This window comes from Erithacus rubecula (genome assembly GCF_903797595.1).
Source record: "Erithacus rubecula genome assembly, chromosome: 2".
Taxonomy (NCBI): Eukaryota; Metazoa; Chordata; class Aves; order Passeriformes; family Muscicapidae; genus Erithacus; species Erithacus rubecula.
The window spans coordinates 97,459,216-97,477,740 of NC_136685.1; the positions used below are offsets into that span (position 1 = coordinate 97,459,216).

Here is an 18,525-nt window from a genome sequence, read left to right on the forward strand (position 1 = left end):
CCTGCCCTAAAAGAAATCTTGTAGACACAAATGTGAGTAGGACCATACCCCAGTTTCATTCAGAAGGTGCCCACCTATTTCCAGAGGCAGATATTTTGTCAGTCCTGAGGAGTGATTATAATACTTGTAAGCACTGGACTCATCTCAGGAAACCACCTCCTGCCTTGACACCCAGAACACATCTATTAGTGCTGCCAAAATTGCAGTTGTGTAGCTTGACAGAAATGCTGTGAATCAAAGACAGCTCAGAGCCTGAGGCTTCCAAAATGCAGCTCAGACAATGCTAATGCAACCACAGGGCAGCACAAGCTGTGGTGACAAAGGGCTGCTGCTTCCCCTCTGCAGAGCTCAGGGGTTTGCACAAATGTGATGCAGATCACTGGGTTAACATGCAGAAAAAATAATGGTATTGCACCGTTTTTGAACTGTGGAGAATGTAAATACTTATACTAAATACACTCTGAAGAAATAGCAGGGTCAATTATCACTAAAATTATAGTTTTTCTTTAAGGAAGGAGACTTTAATGAAAGCCACTTTAATCCACTGTAATGGTTTTCAATTTCTTAGGTTCTGCTGACACCAGGTGGCACAAAGGAAAATAGTCTCAAAACAATAAACATCTCTGGTCCTGCTTCAGCAGACAATCACACCTCACCTGAGTCAAAATTTGCCATTTTTATTACTACAGAACAAATACACTCAAAGTTTTAGAAGAGATGTCATGGAAGCCTTTTACAGGTTAATAACATCTGCCATATGAACTGTTGACCCCCAAGTACTCCAACTTTTTGCATACAGGTGTGTTAGTGCAGAAGGATTAATAAAAAGACTTACATATGCTCTATATAGCCAGGGGATTTTCAACCACCCATATAAAATGAGTCCCAGCTCTTAACAGGAAAAAAATTCACCATCATACCTCATCTGGCACTGACCAACATCCCCCAGATAACCTAAAATCAAGAGGAAAAACACCTTTGCATTAATATCAAAGTACTCTCTTACACAAAGTGCAAATCTCCTTTCCTTAAGTCACGACTGAAACACATTCCCCATACATCAATATATTGACATTATATTTACTAAATCAATAATATTTTTTTGGCATGGAAATGCAAGGAGCAGCTCTAAAATACTGGGTATTAGATTAAACTCTCAAAGAACAAAAACATATTCAGATACTGCTGGCTCCAAGTATTAAACTGCATATTAAATCAGAGAAGCTCTCCAAAAGAAATCACCAATGAGAAATAAAATGTTTGGACCATTCCCTAGTCCTGATCTTTTAAAGCACTTGGTGTTAACTACCCCTCCCAAGCAGCCCTTGACCAAAGATCAGCAGGTTACTGATAACACCTGTGGTGCAAGCAGAGCTGTTGAGACCCCACCATGCTGTGGGCTGTCTCCAGCCCCTGGTACACTTCCCCACCAAGGCCATGCTGCTCTCACCTCAGTCCCATTTCCATCTCTGGCTTCCTAAAATACCCCACACATCATGTGGGCATCCTGTGATGAGGTCACAAAGGAAATAGGGGATTTAGCTGGGTTTACACCTGCTGCATCAGCCCTGCCATGCTGAGTGTGGTTTATTTTCATTGTCAAAAACCCCTCAAGCTTTAACCTGGCTTCTCATCCCTTTGAAAGAGCTCAGCTTTGAGCCATTTATGTCAGGGTGAACAGGTGGCCAGTTTTCATAAGGACTGGGATTTGGCCTGGCAAATCATGGACTGGGGGGAGGACAGGATGTTCTCCTCCTAAGGCATTAGGAATAGAATGACAATAAAACTGAGATTGGTTTGAGAATGAACATGTACTCCAGAATATGGAAAAGTGACCAAGCTTCATTGTATTTTCACAGCATCTGCTCTGATTCCTGCCAGGACTCTGCCATCTCACTTCCACTGAGAATCAAATACATACAAAGAGTTTAGGAATCTCTTTTTAAATTTTCACCAAACCTTTGCTGTCTGCATAGGCCATAGTTACATGCAGCTGAGCTGATAGAGAAACATTTCTAAATGTGAAAAATCAACCAAAAGTGGGCATTTCTGAGAACACTGTGGGACTGCTCAGGGTGGACTGGCAGCCAGAGAAGAGCAGACACTTCACACCAGCTGAAAACCTGCTTGGGGAGCTCTGTCTGCCCTTTGCTGGGCAGGTACTGAAAGGAAACAACTCCTCTAGTCAGAGTGGGGGTGCTCCATGAATGAGCATCTCTATAAATGAGAACATTTTTAATTAACAGTTCTAAACTATGAGCTTAGCTACTGGATACTTACATCAGTAGTCATGTTATTTTGACTTAGATTACTGTATTTGCACGCCAAAATAAAATACTCTGATCATTTTTTGTAGAAACATCACTTATTCTGACTGTTCCATTCTTAAAATCCTGTTTTTCAAACTTTCATAGCCCCTAGAGCCAGTATCTGAATGGAGGTGTTGGAAAAACACCTCCAAAAGTTTTTTAGTGTTACAATAATTGTATTTTCTGGTTTTCAGCAGTCCATGACAGCAGCACATTTTCTTTGGAGGTGTCTTCTGTTGAGAAACATTTTTTCCTAAGAAATTTCAAGCAGAGGAACAAGAGACAGGAGTTCATGCTTAATGGTTTTTGCTTGCAGCTCTCTAGGAGCAGAAAAATCCATGGGATAAAAATACCCTATTTCAAAGCTATGTAACTGCACTTGGAAAAGTGGCTTTGCCCAAGATTTGTTGCTAGAGTAAGGCACTAACTTTTTTTAAAGTAAACAGTACTTTTAAATTAAGTGGGCTTGGCTGGTTGGTGGTGTTTTTTTAAACTGATTGTGATGCTTAAAAATACTCTGGGCACAGGACAACAGGAAGCATCTGTCCCAAACACACAGCTTTTCCTTATATTGCATAAAATGGTCAGATGGAAAATTATGTCATTTTAAAGGCAAGACTAAGTGTAACACTTCCACCAATCCTGCCCACTCACCATTCCTGTTCAAATGCCAGCTGTGTAGTTTGCCAAATTTTTACTTAAGCCTCATGGTTTTTAAAAAAAACACATCAGGGTACAGTTCTAATTCTCCTATCTTGGTTTCACTGGTACTTCACAACCAGCCTACAAGTTAAAAAAAATAAAAACCACAGTGGTTACATGATGTGCATTTGGATTAAACACTCTCAGCAGTGAGTTATCCCTACAATCAGGGAGAGAGTGTGCATTCTGGCTCTGATGGCAGTCACAGCAGGTGCCCAGGGCAGACTGGAAGGGCAAGGCAGACCTGGGGAACAGCAAATACAAAAGGTGCCATCACCTCTGAAAGAAGTCAAAGTGTAACAACCTGCAGTCTTTCATTTCCCCCCAAAGCTTCCTTGGCAGTTTTCCAGCTTCTTCTCAGCTCTTGACATTGGCTGGCAGTTTCCAAATGCTCTTCTGCCTCCCATGGATCTGACAGAAGTGTCAGCAGCCCTGGAACCAGTAGGTAGAGCAGCTGTGTGGCATTTTGATAGCCACCACAATATAAATTACTTAGATGTGTTAGAAACAGCAAAAATTTCAGGTCAGCAACCTGACTTTCAACCTTCCACAGGAAAGGTGGAGGAGTTGAAGCAATAGGTGTTCCTTAGCCTACAAGTGTAGCTCTGTGTCCCCCCATCCTTGTCACACCCAGAAGTCACTCAGGGAATGCAATCCACAAACACCAACAGGCATCATTTGTTTAATAAAGTCTTTTCTGTTTTTAAAAAAGTTTACAAGACAGATGTGTTCCATATGATAAACAACTAGAGGTTGATCTTCCCTTGTAATAACTTAGTCCATGCAGAAAGACTGGAATGCCTAACCTGATGTTAGGCAGCAGCTAACAATTTACCAAAAAAATGCACAGATCTGCACACTGCAATGGAAACAGGTAGCACATGACACCACAGAGTGAGAATCAATACACAAGCCTGCTCAGAGAATTTTCAGAATTCAAGTGTAAGTTTAAGGAAAAACCCTGATTTACTTTTTAAATGGAGCTTATGTACTGAGAGTGAAATGTTCTGCTACAATCTCCTACAGTCACCCTTTGCTCAGCAGTCGTGTGAGAACGCATACACAGAAATGTCACAAGTCCTTTTCACTACTGACACTACACATTTACAACTGAATCTGACAGCATTGCTTTGGTTGGTTCAATACAGGATGATCGGTTTCTAATGTCTCAGCTCTGCTTTCCCATTTTCCATCCTCTTCCCAAGTCGTTGAGGAGTGTTGCTGAGGTGAATGTTGGGTCTTTCTTCAAGAATTCAGGGTAGCTTTTGTGTAAGAAACTGTGGGAGGCAAACAAACAGGAACATTACTGTAGGTAGAGCAGAAATACAGCAGGATTCCTTCCAATCCCACAGAGAGAAGAATCTTATTGTCACAGGATGTGACAATGTTAACACAATGAAAACTAATGTTAGGTTATCTGTATACCACACTTTAGAGATGTTCAGCTCCTTAGAAATCATGGAATGATCAAAGCACTCCAGAAGGCCTGCAAACCCTCTAAAATGTTCTTATTTCAACACAACCCAGAAAAGGTGATTGGAAAACCTTGCATAGAACAGAAATCATTACCCAGTGTCTGACCACCAGGAAATTCATGGATTTAAAAAAGAGAAAAATGTAAGGAACTTTGTAAACAATAAATGATGCTGAATTATACAAATCATGGCCAAATTAAACTCTGGGGATTGGAAAATGAGAGAAAGGTTAAACCTTAATTTTGCAAAGCTGTTAATAACTAAACTGCACAGCCAGCTCAGGGCTTCAGTGTGCAGATGAGGATAATAATATTTTCTTGAGAGCTTTGAAAAGTCAAAATCATCAATGTGGCTTTTTGGGAGCAGGTAGAGGGAGGGAAGGTAATGAAAGCTGTGTCCTGAAGGTTTAAAGCTGACTGGAAGAGTATGATAACCACATATCTACATAGGCAGATAATCCATGACAAAGGATTCAGGTCTATATTCAGTCTAATTCACTGATGTCTAAGCATGTCCTGCAGGTCAAGTGCCTGAGGGGAGAGAAGATCTGCTGCTGAGGCAAGCTTGGCTCTCAATGCCTGCCCTAATGTCCTTATTAGATAGTGAAGGTCTGTGAAACAGCCTGTGACTAATTCATCCCAGGAAAGAACAAACTGAGGAGGGGCAGGTGAGAACCATGAAAGGAAGCTGCAGTTCTGCCCTGTCTTTAGCTTCTGAGCTATTTTCTACCTCCTTGCTGGGGACTGTGCTGTATTTGGGCTGTTCCAGAGTAAGCTCCCTGCTGGGTGAGGAAATATGTAACAGAAATATAACCCTGTATCTCTGAACAACACATAACAGGATTCTGAGCTAAGTTACTTCTTTATTGCCAGACCAAACTTTCAGATTTCCTGAGTCAACATGGAAACAGTCACAACTGGGCCAGACCCACAACTCCAGCCAAGCACACAGCTCAGAAGACATTTTCACCCACCCCAACATTCTGGTGTGTGCAACTGCAGATGGGAGCAGAGGCTGTAAAATTTATAAAACCAGCAAGATTATAAAATTTCACCTTCCAGCACTTCTAATGCCACTCTGCATGTGCTGCTTCAGTGAAAAGGCAGGGGGCAAGCATTACAGAGGAGAGAAGCCAAACCTGAGGCCTGCCTGGGATGAGCTAAGGCTCTCTTTCTGAGGACACATCTCCTTCTGCTCCACTGCTGGCACTGGGGTCATCCTTGTTTCGGGGAGCATTTCTTTCTCTACTTGACTCAGAGGGCACCTTGGTTCTGGTCTTCTCTTTTCTTTGCTGCTGTTTTTCAAGTTTTGTCAGCTGTTCACAAAGTAAGGGAAAAAATACATCATGTAATAAAACAATTTCAGAAGTCTATTTCTACAAAATTGTAAATGTGAGCATTTGTATAAAACTTGCAACTTAGATTCACAACACCAATACATGTATCAACAAAACAAAAAAAAAAAAAAAGCTGAAGGCTGAGATTTTCAAAAATTTAGAAAAGACAGTGAATTATCACCATAACATGATCACCCAAGTATAAAAGAGAAGTGGTTTATTTATATCCATCTAGCACAAGGAATACAAAAAATACATTCAAATTGACTAATCTGAATGTATTTTTATTAATTACATTGCAAATGACTTATGAAATTTGGATTGCCAATTACAAACACAGACAATTGCTCAGACAAAATCAGACATTTCACTGTCACATCCAATGACATAAAACAGCTATTCATCAGTAATTATTTGTCTAATCTCTTCCTGCTAACATCACATTAAACACTGCAGGATGGTTCAGTTATCTCTTCTTGCTAAAGCTGAAAGCACAAATATAAAAACCCCTCCATCCCTAAGCCTTAGTTCCCATGCTACAAACAAATCAACAGATTTCTGACAGCAAAAAAAGAATGCAACAGGCAGGGAAGAGGAAAGAGAAGAACAATTTAAATCAGCTCTTCCTCATCACTTTGCATGATGGATGTCTTGACCCCACCTCCTCTTGGAATTTCTATCAGCTGAATATTGCTGGGACAGGAGTGAGGAGGAGCTATATTAAGCTCTTTTCTGTCTCTTTCTTCTAATTCCCTCTCTTCCATGTTTTGGATGGGTCTGGAGTTTGCAAATTTGAATGGGTTAATTCAATGCTTTGTGAAATGTTTTGTGTTAATTGGATGTTGCTCTAAATTTTTGCCAAAGTTGTCTGATTTTCTGAAGATTGCCAGTGAAGTTTTTATTGTTTTGGCCTCTTGGTAATATATCCTGTTGGAATTTCTCCCTTGTGTCTAACTCAGGGAACATGAAAAAACCCTAAGCCTTTTTAAGAGGTTCATCAAAGGAGTTTTGGGCCTTACAATGCCAGAGAAAGTCTAAAAACCAGGATCCTTCCCTGTCTTCAGCTCATGCTGTGGCCACCACAAAGGTCATGTCAGATGGGTAAAGCAGGCAGCCTTGAATTTGAAGGCAAAACCATTAAACAAGCCAATATTCCCCAAGAAAGAAGCAAAACTTTGCAGAATCCTGCACACCTTGGTAATTTGTGGTTATTTTACACCTACACACAGGGCAGCAGTTCTCACTCCAAAAACAGAGCTGCTGCTGCTGCTAATTATGCATGGTTTGGCCTGAGAACTCTTTGGGCTAAAACTGTGAGGGTACAAAAACAAACACTAGAAACAGAAGTCGATTTTTCAGGGGCTAAAGCATGACACAAGAATCCAGAACAGAATGCGAAGGTAAAAACAAAACTGATTTCAAACCAAGCTATTCAAGGCAATACAGGGCACTTGTATCTGCTCATTTCATAGTTCTATGACTTATTGAGAAGGATATGAGGGATGGTATCAAAAGCTTTATAAAATCTAGAAAAACTAAATCCACCACCTTCCCTTCCTTCACTTGGCAAGTGACCTTATTGGAGAAGAGTATTAAATCAGTTGGAGAGGACTTTCCCTTTTGAATCCCTGTTGACTGTGCATTGTCCTTTAAATGCCTTTCAGTAGCACCAACACAATCTTTACCATTTTTCCAGACACTGGAGTAAGATTTACAGGCTTATAGTCTCCTGGTTCTTCCCTCATGTCCTTTTTATAAACTGCAGTAACAATTTCACCAAGGCTAAGTGAAGCATTATACAAATAAGGTTGGTGTAGCCTTGCTGAAGCTCAACAATCCTTTCCTCCTTTCTTTCAGCCTAGAAAAGTTGGCCAGTGTTATGTTTAGAAGATGAGGAAGCCTCATCACTACATTTATTTTTCAGCACAGCTTGTGCTGCTCCTCAGCAGGGCTAACTCACTCTCCTGTCCACTCCATTCTTAAATTTGAGACTGAATTCCCAAATTCTGCTATTCCTTGTTTCTGACAGAAACTCTCCACTTCCATCCAGTCACCCACGTGCAAAAGCTCCCACATGACAAGAAACTTCACTAAAGGCAGGAGAATGCTTCACACTTACTAAAAACGTTAATGAGTCATGATTAAACAACAGCTTTAATGAAGAGGAGGAATAAAATGTGAAAAGCTGTTTTGCATTACACACACAGCCTTTCCCAGGACAGCAGGCAGCCTTCAACAGGCCAGGGAATTGAAGAAAACAATGCCATGATTTGACTGCACAGAGGCTGCACAGGAAGAACAAGGTCCTTGTACCTAATGGAAGCTGCACTGCTTCACAACAGGAGTGCTACAAATTTGCAGAGGATACACATCATCTTTTCCAGACAGACTTTAGGGGTCACTTACTTGTTTAGGATCAACAGTGGCTGCTGGGGACTCCAGTTCTATTGTTACAGGACCATCATTCTGGATGTGGACCTGCATGTAGGCACCAAACTTGCCATCTGAAAAGGGTAGAGACAACAAGTGCTCAGGGCCCTTGGGAGGATAACACACACCAAAGTTTTTACCAACTGTGATACCAAGAAGAAAGAAAAAATACATAAAAGGACAGGCAACTATTGAATTACAGAAAGCTACTAAGAAAATAAACAGTGTATGTGCACCCAGGTATGTTGTAGCTTGACATTCAGAGAGGATAAATACAAAGCTAAGTAGAGAAACACACAAAACAAACCAAGTCTACAGGTAACAACAGTGTCCACAGTTCAGGATAGGCAGGATAGCTCTCATTGACAGGAGATGACATTTGAAAGGATGTAACAGCTCAGCCTAGGGATCCAGTAGATGTTTTGAAGAAACTTTGTATTTAGGCAAGAAGACCTGGTGCCTACTCTGAAGATCTGACAATTGAATATTGTAGAGCAGGGGACACTGGGGTGCAGCTCAGTCCCAATCTGCTACAGCCATTGCTACATTCCTGCTTGCAACTCAGGCTGTTCTTTGAGAGTTAATAGATGTAACCTACACCCTGTGACCACAAAACCCTGTCAAAACTAATGCATCTTTCTTTAACAAAATAATAAACAAAAAATATTATCTTAAACTTTATTAGTGGAAGCACAACTTTTCAAATTGCTCTCTACAATCACCCAATCCCTCTGCTGTACTTCAGTTACAAAAAGGATTGGTCTTTACCATTTCCTGTTCATGTATATGGGCCTAAAATAAAGTAAACTCCACAAACCCTTTTTTCCAGAGGCTAATGAAGTGGTCCAATAAATTCCCCCCTTGACCAGAACACTCCAAGTATTCCCATGTCATAAGCTCCTTCTATCCTGTTTTGGCACCAGAACCTACTGTCAAGGAACACCTTTCTCTAACAGTTCCCTCCCATTCTCCTCACACACTTAAATTTCTAGTTACTGCTCTTCATCTTTCCCAGCTTTAAGACTTCTGGATGGATCAATGCATCTTGCAACATCTTCTGCAATAAAATAGAATCCTATAAGTATTACTAAAGTGACAAGTTCATTCTGCTGGACACCCATCTCTCAGAATTTCTTGTCTCTAAAAACCTAGCAGCATGCCTTCCTCAGATGAAAGATCTTCACCTGACATGAGTCAGAGAAGCCACATCTGAGCCATAAAGACTTGAAAAAGAGGTACCATTTACCTCCAGAATACTTTTGTACATATTTCAAGCCTTATGACCTAGAAATTTCACACTGATTTTATACTTCTAAGCTTGTCAACTTGGAAAGTTATTCTTAATTAACCTCATGTGAATACTGTTGCTCCAGATAAGAGCACTTATTCTGAAGTGACAACACTCACAAAGGGCATTAATCAGGGAGAATAACTGTGCTTTCAACTTGTACCAAACCTTAATCTGAGTTAAACTCTTTCTTGTGGAACAATCCTCTCATATCTATTTAGATATTACTACTGAGGGAGTAAGACATTTCACACTCCTTACCATGTTAATCTTTACTACCTCAGAAGACTAAATCCACACTCAAGACAGAGAGCAAAGGCCCTGAAACATAAGGATGAGCCTTGGTGTGTCTGGTATTAGCTTGCACAACAAGAGTGCTCAGATCTGATGTCACCAGCTCTGCTCTTCAGAGGGGAGTGAGATGTTTAAGAACACAAGCACTGAAACACAACAAGCAAGGACTTCTGATGCAGCCTTTTATTTCCTAGATGTGGATGCCCATGTGTTAAACTGTGCTAAACTAGGAGCCATGGCTCTGAAACTTCTCCAAGATTTTGTTTATCAAGTGTCCCACTGCTCTTGGTGTGAAAGAATGATTTGTGCCTCTCTTTGGGGACACTTCCCATTCCTGAGCTCCTGGCCAGCAAGCTTCAGGCAGACCAGGGAGCAGAGAGGAGAGCAGAGAGGAGCTGCCTGCCCAGCACCTACCATTTCCAACAGCAAAATCCTCTATTGAACACAAACAGGAACCAGAAAACACAAGGCTCTTAAGAGACAGGACAAGACCTTTACTGATCTGTCTTCGTCTCAGCTTTCACTTCAGTGAAAATTCACCTTCAGCAATTAAATTATTCCTCTAAAATGCATTAAGCAATTTATAGGATCGAAAGGGAAGGGCTCTTACAGCAACCCAGAGAATCAAAACTCTAATCTCCCAATAACTACAACTGCTGTGTGTGTGTGTGTGTGTGTGCCTGTGTGCATGTAGGTGAAATGTTAGTACAGATTTTCCAGACAGCAAAGAAGCAAAAAAAACCACCACTGGCAAAGCAATCAGCACAGCAGAAACTTCAACCTAAGAGAATCTTAACAGACTTGGGTGCAACACACCATAACTGGCACAGCTTAATAAGAAAGCAAAATCATAAACTGTCAGGTAGTTCCATTACTGCCAGCAGTTTCAAATGTTATCTGACACAATAGCACCCTTGGGTTTCCAAATCTGTGCTTTTAGCACAGAAAAAGCAGAAGTGAAAGCTCGTTTTGCAGAAAGCACTGGCAAAAAAAGTGCCAAAATAAGGGCACTTAATATTCATTTCAGGTACACAACTGCTATTCACTGAGAGGATGAATTCAAAAAGCTGAAGTCAAAATATAAACTGATTGAAGGGGTACCAGAAATGCATTCCTTATCAGGAACAAATGTTGGAAGAACATATCAAGCTAGAAAAGCTTGAAAAATTGATATTTTTGGACACATGGACATGTGTGCATTTCACTTTGCCTCCTTGGAAAGCACTGGAAAAACAACCCTAACCTAGAGTCAATATGAAAATTAGCCTCTAAATCTTTCTCCAGCTATCAGTTTTCTGTCTTTTTTTACTTTTGTACTCATAAGGAAACTAAGGCCAACCATTATCCATTAACAGACACCATTTAAAAAATAGTCTTTTCTAGAAACTCGTCTTCTGTCAAGTGTAGCAAAAAGTCAATCTAAATATGAAAATGGACAGAAAGCACTCAGAAAACCAAACAGAAAAGATTGAGTGTGGACAGAGCACAAATGCACAGGGAAGGCAGGCATTTTCTGGTGAAGAGAAAACTGTTCCACACATGACACAGAGTTGAGAAAAGAGTCTAAATCAGAAGCTGTTCTCAAGTAGCACATTACACCTACCACTGTCACAATTCCATTTAACAGGATGTGGAAGTGACAGATGGAACTGTGCTGTCCATAACACACTGGTGACACCTTGGAGCCTTACTAAACACACTTCTCAAAAAAATGCTCCTCTTGGGTTAATCTATCTATACAGCACAAAAGATCCAGCCTTTGGGGGAGCCTGACCTCAGAGCTTGTTCTCATGGCTGTAGCCTCTCTGGCCTGCTCATGTTGTGCAGACAAAAGGAATACAAGAATATCTATATGTCATCCAGAGGAAGGCCAGGAAATGGCTTGGCTAGAGGAAGACTGGAGCAATCACCCTGTCAGGTTCCAGTGAATGTATTGTTAACATCCCTTCAGCTAAATTTCAGAATAAAGAAAGCAACAATCAGGAGAGAGCACACACAAGAAATGTCCACTGGTCACAGTGAGGACCTTACCAACCTTCTGTCCTTACCTTTAATAAGCTCTGGTTTGTAGGCTTTTCTTAGCTGCTCTAGGAAGTTGTTATAAAAAGACTCTGCCTGCTCCGTGGGCATTGCCATGTGATAGTCAGGCTTGTTTCCCTTCAGGATGCACTGGAGAGTAAACTGGCTCACACACAACACTTCATACTGTTTATCCATCACACTTTTGGACCAGTGCTTCCCACTTTCATCTTCGAAGACTCGCAAGTTCAGGATCTTTCGAACCCTAGGAGGAGAAGAAGATCATTCCTAAATTGTCCACGTAGGATCAACATGTACCATACAGAATGACATAACAGATGGGTATTCAGTCTTCCTCCACACAACAATCTACCTGCATTCCCAGCCATGGGAATCTCATCCCATTAGGCAGAGCCTTAACCAAGAGAGCCCTTATACAGTTATATAACAGTGTCAGGTCATTAATCCATTTACCACCATGTTAGAGTGTGGTATCAGGACAGAATAACTGCATGTTACACAGCAACACAAAGATGGCACAGGAAGTAAGAAAGCTCACTCTTTACTATCTGCTTTTATGTGTCACAACATTATTTAACATGTGAACAGCTTTGGGAATTTTAATCTTCCCACTGCACCAGGAAATAGCGCTCAGTACAAAATGAGATCATCCTAAACAGCATTTAAAACTGTGGGATTTTGTTTCCAGTCATGATTCACATATACTCCTCCTGCTTTGTCACTTCCTAGCACTATTCCCAAACCAGGCCCCACAAGCCAGATGACTACAACACTTTTTCATCAGGATGAGAGAAGGAATCCAAGGAACAGGGCAGAATTGCAGCTGGCAGCAAAATGTTTCAAATTTTGGGCCAGTTTTCTAGAGGGGACAGAACTGACTGGCTCAAGACAACAAGGGGACCTTCACAAGTGGACCCTGAAAGGCAGCAGGCAGCTGCAATCCAGCCCATGTCAGGGCTTTGACTGATTACAGGACTGCATCCAAGCCACTCTCCTGTCTTTGGTTTCTTCTGGCTTCTCCACACCTGCAGCATCAAGGGAGCCTATCAAATGCAAAGGGTTTAAACTGCAGTCATCAGCCAGGCATTTTGCACTGCATCAGAGGTGAGGCAGTCAGTGTAAGACAAAGCTGAGACTTCGTTATGGTCTAGCTTCAGAGCTCTGCCATCACTAAGGCACAGTCATAAGAACATCCTTGCCAACTTGTGTGTGTCAACAGCAAACAGAATTAACTCCTGAATGAAGTGAATTGTTGAAAGCATCCCCTGGAAGGCCCCAGCAGAAGATTTATATCATCATCATGCTCTGCTTTTCTCATAGAGATGTTTGTTGTTTCATTTACAGGATTACTAAAGTTTCCTTTAATAGGACATGAAAAGCCTGGTTAAGCTGCTTTCTCTCACTCCATTTGCCCAGATACTGGCTTCCTGCCTTTCCTGTGTCAGCCATCCCAACAACCTGGTGCTGAGAGCACAATAGCTACAGATCTCCTGCCCTGCAAAATTCAGAAGCAGCTTCCACATCCACCAAAGTAGGGGTGGGAATCAATGGCAGAGCATGTTATACACTGAGGGAGGCAAACAGTGAGACAAACCAATGGAGCATGTTAGAATAAAAACCCCTTCTTCCTGACATCAGTCAGCTCCACTACCTGTTTCTTTTTTGCCTTTGCAAGGACTGAGGTCAGCCCTAGAGCAATAACCTGTGCCAAAGAGACAGAAGAAGCCCCTGGAGAGGTCTCTCTTTCATGTGTTTGCTGCCTGAATCTCACTGCTCTGTGGCCATGGAACAGATGGCCACAGCCAGTCCCTCAGGCTGCCAGAACTGATTCCTGTTTGCAAGATAAGCAACTGACAAGACTACCCTGCCTTTAGAAAGAACAAACTCATGTGCAAGCTAAAAGGAAAGTATGAGGATTCTCATAAATCCCACCCTTGAAGAATGGGTTTCTTTTTGACTCAAAAAGGACAGACACCTAAAAAAGTCCCCTCGTGATAAAGCACACATAGCAAAAAACAGGAACAGATTTTTCTCAATGGAACATGAAGAGAAAACTCTAAGAAACCTGTATTCAAGGTAAAATCTGAAGAGGAGCTAACAGGCAAACCTGAATTTCCCTCTGGCTACTGCACAGGTATCAGCAATCCACAAATGGAAGAGTACAAGGCAAAAGGAAGGGAGTGACTTACATGTGCTCCAGCTCTCTTTGTGTATCTTCCAAAGAAATGCCCAGCAGCACACAGAGGCCTCGTCCTATTGAACTGATTTGTTCACCACCCACTGCAGAAAGGAGAGAAGGATAAGAAAAATAAGGCTAAATGTACTGTCATGCTTTATGGCACAAGTTAGGATTGGTTTCAGCTGTCCAACCACTAAAGAAAACAGCATTCCAAACCCTGTTTCCTCTGTCTTTAGTTTGTAGATTTGAAAGATCACACAGAAGCATTCTTTCAAAAGCTTTCCAATGCCACCACTTCTTTATCAGATTGGGTTACTCACTCCAGCATTTAAAAACACTGTATAAAGATTTTTATACTACAATTGGATCACTTGTCCTAAACAGAAAGGTGGTAAAACTGTCCCCAATCCTTGAAAAATTATCCACCTGGTTGATGCCACTAAGTGCACTCAATTTCTCTATTCTACCATTCCCTTCATACTTTGCATTCTTTTTAATGATAAGAATCTGATAAGAATAATCATAGATTTCTTGAAACATGACTTTCAATAACCTGCAAATTCCATCCTCCCAATTGGGAAAACAACCCCTTTAATGACATTTACAATAAAACACAAACTATCATGGATCTGTTGTGTTTTCCTAAGAAATATCTTAAATTATCTTAATTCAATTAAGTTATTGTGAGATCACTGTAGTAAGAATAAATGCAGTCTCAAAACTGAGATAAGCACCAGTTACCCAGCTGTTAAAATTGCATCGAGGCTCATGACTGGGATAAAAACCTCCAAACATTCCACAAAATGAAGGGAGATCAGGCCCCACTGAAAGCTGAAAGTGTCTGTGCATTAGCAGCTGGACCAGGGTGAGTTCTCCAGTCCAGAAATTTATTCTGCTAAGTACAGCACTGTCTCCCAAACTTTTCAACAGCCAAAACCAGAAGTTTAAATTCCCCCAGAAAAGTGGTACTAAGCCAGCAAGAAGCACAACACTAACGGGGTGTGACCTGCTGTGCCCAAAAGCTGTGCCCATAAGCTGTGTCCATAAGCTGTGCCCATAAGCTGTGTCCATAAGCTGTGCCCTCCCAGGCACACTCTGCAGAGCTGACACACAGACAGGGGCTGCTCGAGAACTTGAAGAACACCCTGCTGCACACCGAAGACTCCCACAGCAGGCACTCGCTGCCTCACGGGCAAACTTCTTGGAGATGTGAAGCACCCTGAGCACAGAAGGTCCAAAGCAGTGCAACAGCAGGGACATTCCATCAGGACACAGCACTCCTATCGGAACCGGGGCTACACCCCGGCGGGTGGCAGCGCCACTGACACACGCAGGCAGTGAAAAAAGACGCCGCAGGCTGCACTGTCAACATGCACCGAGTGCCTGTGACCAGCGCCAGCGCATGCAAGCCAGGGGAGAGGGACACCGGCACTGCCAGCACACGCACAGCAAAGCACGGCCGTGACCGGGGCAGCCCCACCGACGGCACCAAGGCGGTGTCAGAGCCCAAGAGCGTTCGGACAACGCTCTCCGGCACACGGTGCCACTCCTGGGGACGCCCTGCGCAGGGCCAGGAGCCGGACTCCATGATCCTTGTGGGTCCCCTCCAACTCGGAACACTGTGATTCCGTGAACACAAGCGAAGCAAGATGACTGCGACCGTGCTGCCAACACAAAGGCGCTCCAGGAGGCAGTGGCAGCGTGACTGCCAGCCCACGCCGGCCAGGCAAGGCTGCACACAGAGCCCCACGCACGCCCCGCTGACACGCACCCCACGAGGGCCGGACCCGCGGGGCAGCCGCTAGCGAGCCGAGCCACGCAAACCCGTGTGGGGGAGCAGGGGGTGGGCAGCGCCCGCACACGCCCCCACACACCCACACCCGCACGCACAGCCGCCCCCGGGCCCGCAGCCCCGCGCTGGGCACACACTGACCTGTGACGCTGGCCTGGGCCACCCGCTGCACGATCGCCTTCATGGCGCAGCGCAGCGCGGCCGGCGCCGGGCAGGGACAGCGGCGGCGCTCGGAGCGGCCGCGCCCGCGCCCCGCGGCAGCGCCCCCTGGCGCACCGGAGGTGCCGGCACCGCCGCTGTCCATAGCGGAGGGACAGGCGCCCACGGCACAGGGGCGCCAGGTGTTGGGACTTCTCTTATTGCCTACAGGGATCCGGGGAAAAAGACTCCCTTATTGCCTGCGAAAAGGGCAATATGCACGTAAGCAGAGCGGCATCCGCTATAGGCACACAGCGGGGTGCCTGTAAAGATGAGTCGCTGGGAAAGGAGGTGGTGGCTGTAAGGACCGGAGCAGTCCATGTGGAATGGTGGGGCTGTAGGTGCACGGGCTGGCTGGGGCTTGGGCAGTAAAAGCTTCCGCAGAATCAAAGGTGCGGGTTGCAAGGGCCGGGACACTTCACAGTAGGCCAGGTTGCTGAAGGTCTTATCCAAAACCTGGCCTTAAACACTTCTACAGATGGAGCATTCAAACTCTCCCAAGGCAACCTGTTCCAGTGCCTCACCACTCTCACAGGCAAGATTTTCTTCCTTATACCCCACCTAAATTTCCCCTCTTTTTATTTGTACCAATTCCCCCTGCCATATCACCCCAGTTCTGGACAAAGAGCCCCTCTCCCTACAGCATGCCAGCAGAGCCCCCTTCAGAAAGTAGGAGCTGAGGTGGGTGGGCAGAGGAGATGGAGACAACTCTCAAAACAGCAAGGTGGGAAACCTCAGAGACCCATGGGGGGCAGGGCAAGACGTGTCCTAAAAAGGCTGGAGGGAGAGCCCAAACAGAAACAGGGAAAAGTGATGTCCATAAGGACTAGGGAAAATCCTACAGAATGAACATTAGTTCTGGCCACAGAGCTGAGGGACAGTACCCTACAAGGGGACACAGCATGGGCAAGGATCAGGAAAACCCCTAAAGAAACGAGCCTGGAGCAGAACACTCAGTGAGTTTTTAGCTTACAGAAACATTTCCGCACTTGTAACTCATCTCTTGTGAGCTTTTATTTGAAGGACCGTTAGGAACTCTCACACCCAAACATTAAACTACATTGCTTCTCATTTATCATTCCCAAAGTATCCATTTCCAAGCTGCCCAGCTGAGGAGCCATCCCAGGTGCATCCTGGATCACCTGGGTACATTCTGCACACCAGCTGGGCAGAACTGCTGTTTCAGCAATGCAAGGGATGGTTTTCCAGCAGTGGTCTGGTGCCAGGCACTGGGATGATGTTCTCAGGGGTCCAGCACAATATTCTGAGCTTCTGAAGAGCTCACTTTTCGGAAGGAGGGCTGTCATCAGGAACAAAGAATGATACCACACGCCTGAGCAGTCGTGTAAGAGGAGGCTGAACCTCTTTGTATGTGATTTCTGTTGTCACTGTCAATCCAAAAGGATACTCCTTAGTGCGTACTTCTTTGTAGGTCCCTTGGTTTGCATCAGGATCATTTTCATTCTCTAAGGAACAGAGAGGAGGGTAAGGGGGAGGGAGGGTAAGGGGGAGACAAAAAAGAGCACAGCCATAAGCAAGCTTTATCCCTTTATCATGGCAGCCACATGGCCATTCAGTATTCTTTTTCCTTTTCCTTGCATTCTGAGGACCAGATAGCAAGCATCTGTTAATTGTAGCCAGAAAAAGTGATTTACTAGGGTAGATCAGATACCTGCACTGGTACTAGACAATTATCAATACTACAGTAGCACTAACAACAGGCTTCCCAAGCTATCCACACTAAAGCTAGCCCAAGCAGCCCAGAGCAAATACCTATTAGTTTCACTGTCTGACCACTCTCTCAATGTCCAGTCTAATCCTCCCCCAGCACAGCTTTGAACCATTCCCACAGCGCAAATAAAAGCAGCAGGTTGGGAAGAGTCTAGTCCCCGTTCCTGTGACTTGGAGATAAAGCACGAGCTTCTCCCACCAAGACGGGATTTATCTTCCTTCAGGAGGCAGTGCCGGGGGCGGGCACGGCGGACACTGGGGTCACTCAGCCGGCAGCCGCACAGCCCGGCGCGCCCCGAGGGGCAGACCCAGCGCTACCTTCCCCGGCCGGGGAAAGCGGTGCGAGCGGCCCGGGGGGATCCCGGCGCTGCCGGGAGAGCCCAGCACCGCCCGCGGCCGAGCTCTCCCTCACCAGCCCCGCCCCGCGCCCAGCGGGCCCTCCCTCGGCGAAACCGCGGCGGCGCCACTCCCTGCCCAGGGCTCGGCGGTGACCGCAGCCCCCGTGCCGGTGCCGGTACCGGTGCTGGCTTTCTCCAGGCGGCTGTAGTAGATGAGGGCGCCCAGCGTGGTCCAGCCGCCCAGCGAGTAGAGCAGCGCTGCCCGCGCGTTCCACACGGCCGCGCGCGCCGGCTTCATGGCGGAACGCCCCGCCCCCAACCGGGTACGCGCAGGGGGGCGGGGCACGCAGGGGGCGGGGCACGCGCGGGAGGGCGGGGAAAATGAGCCAAGACCCGCCCATGGCACCAACGCG

General features: G+C 44.7%; 2 protein-coding genes across 2 annotated transcripts; both read right to left on the bottom strand.

The window, feature by feature from the left end:
* Positions 1-4,124: 4,124 nt before the first annotated feature.
* On the bottom strand, positions 4,125-16,132 carry DTD1 (D-aminoacyl-tRNA deacylase 1). Its single transcript, XM_079298168.1, has 6 exons — positions 15,987-16,132; positions 14,064-14,154; positions 11,883-12,118; positions 8,229-8,326; positions 5,625-5,801; positions 4,125-4,288 (listed from the first exon to the last, which is right to left on the bottom strand). The coding sequence occupies exons 1-5, from the start codon at positions 16,027-16,029 to the stop codon at positions 5,646-5,648; spliced, it is 624 nt and encodes a 207-aa protein (XP_079154294.1). The 5' UTR covers positions 16,030-16,132; the 3' UTR covers positions 4,125-4,288; positions 5,625-5,645.
* A 968-nt stretch (positions 16,133-17,100) lies between these two features.
* Positions 17,101-18,429, bottom strand: SMIM26 (small integral membrane protein 26). The gene is made up of 2 exons (XM_079298654.1): positions 18,293-18,429; positions 17,101-17,509 (listed from the first exon to the last, which is right to left on the bottom strand). Exons 1-2 carry the CDS (start codon positions 18,408-18,410, stop codon positions 17,325-17,327), a joined length of 303 nt encoding a protein of 100 aa, XP_079154780.1. The 5' UTR covers positions 18,411-18,429; the 3' UTR covers positions 17,101-17,324.
* Between the last annotated feature and the right edge of the window lie 96 nt (positions 18,430-18,525).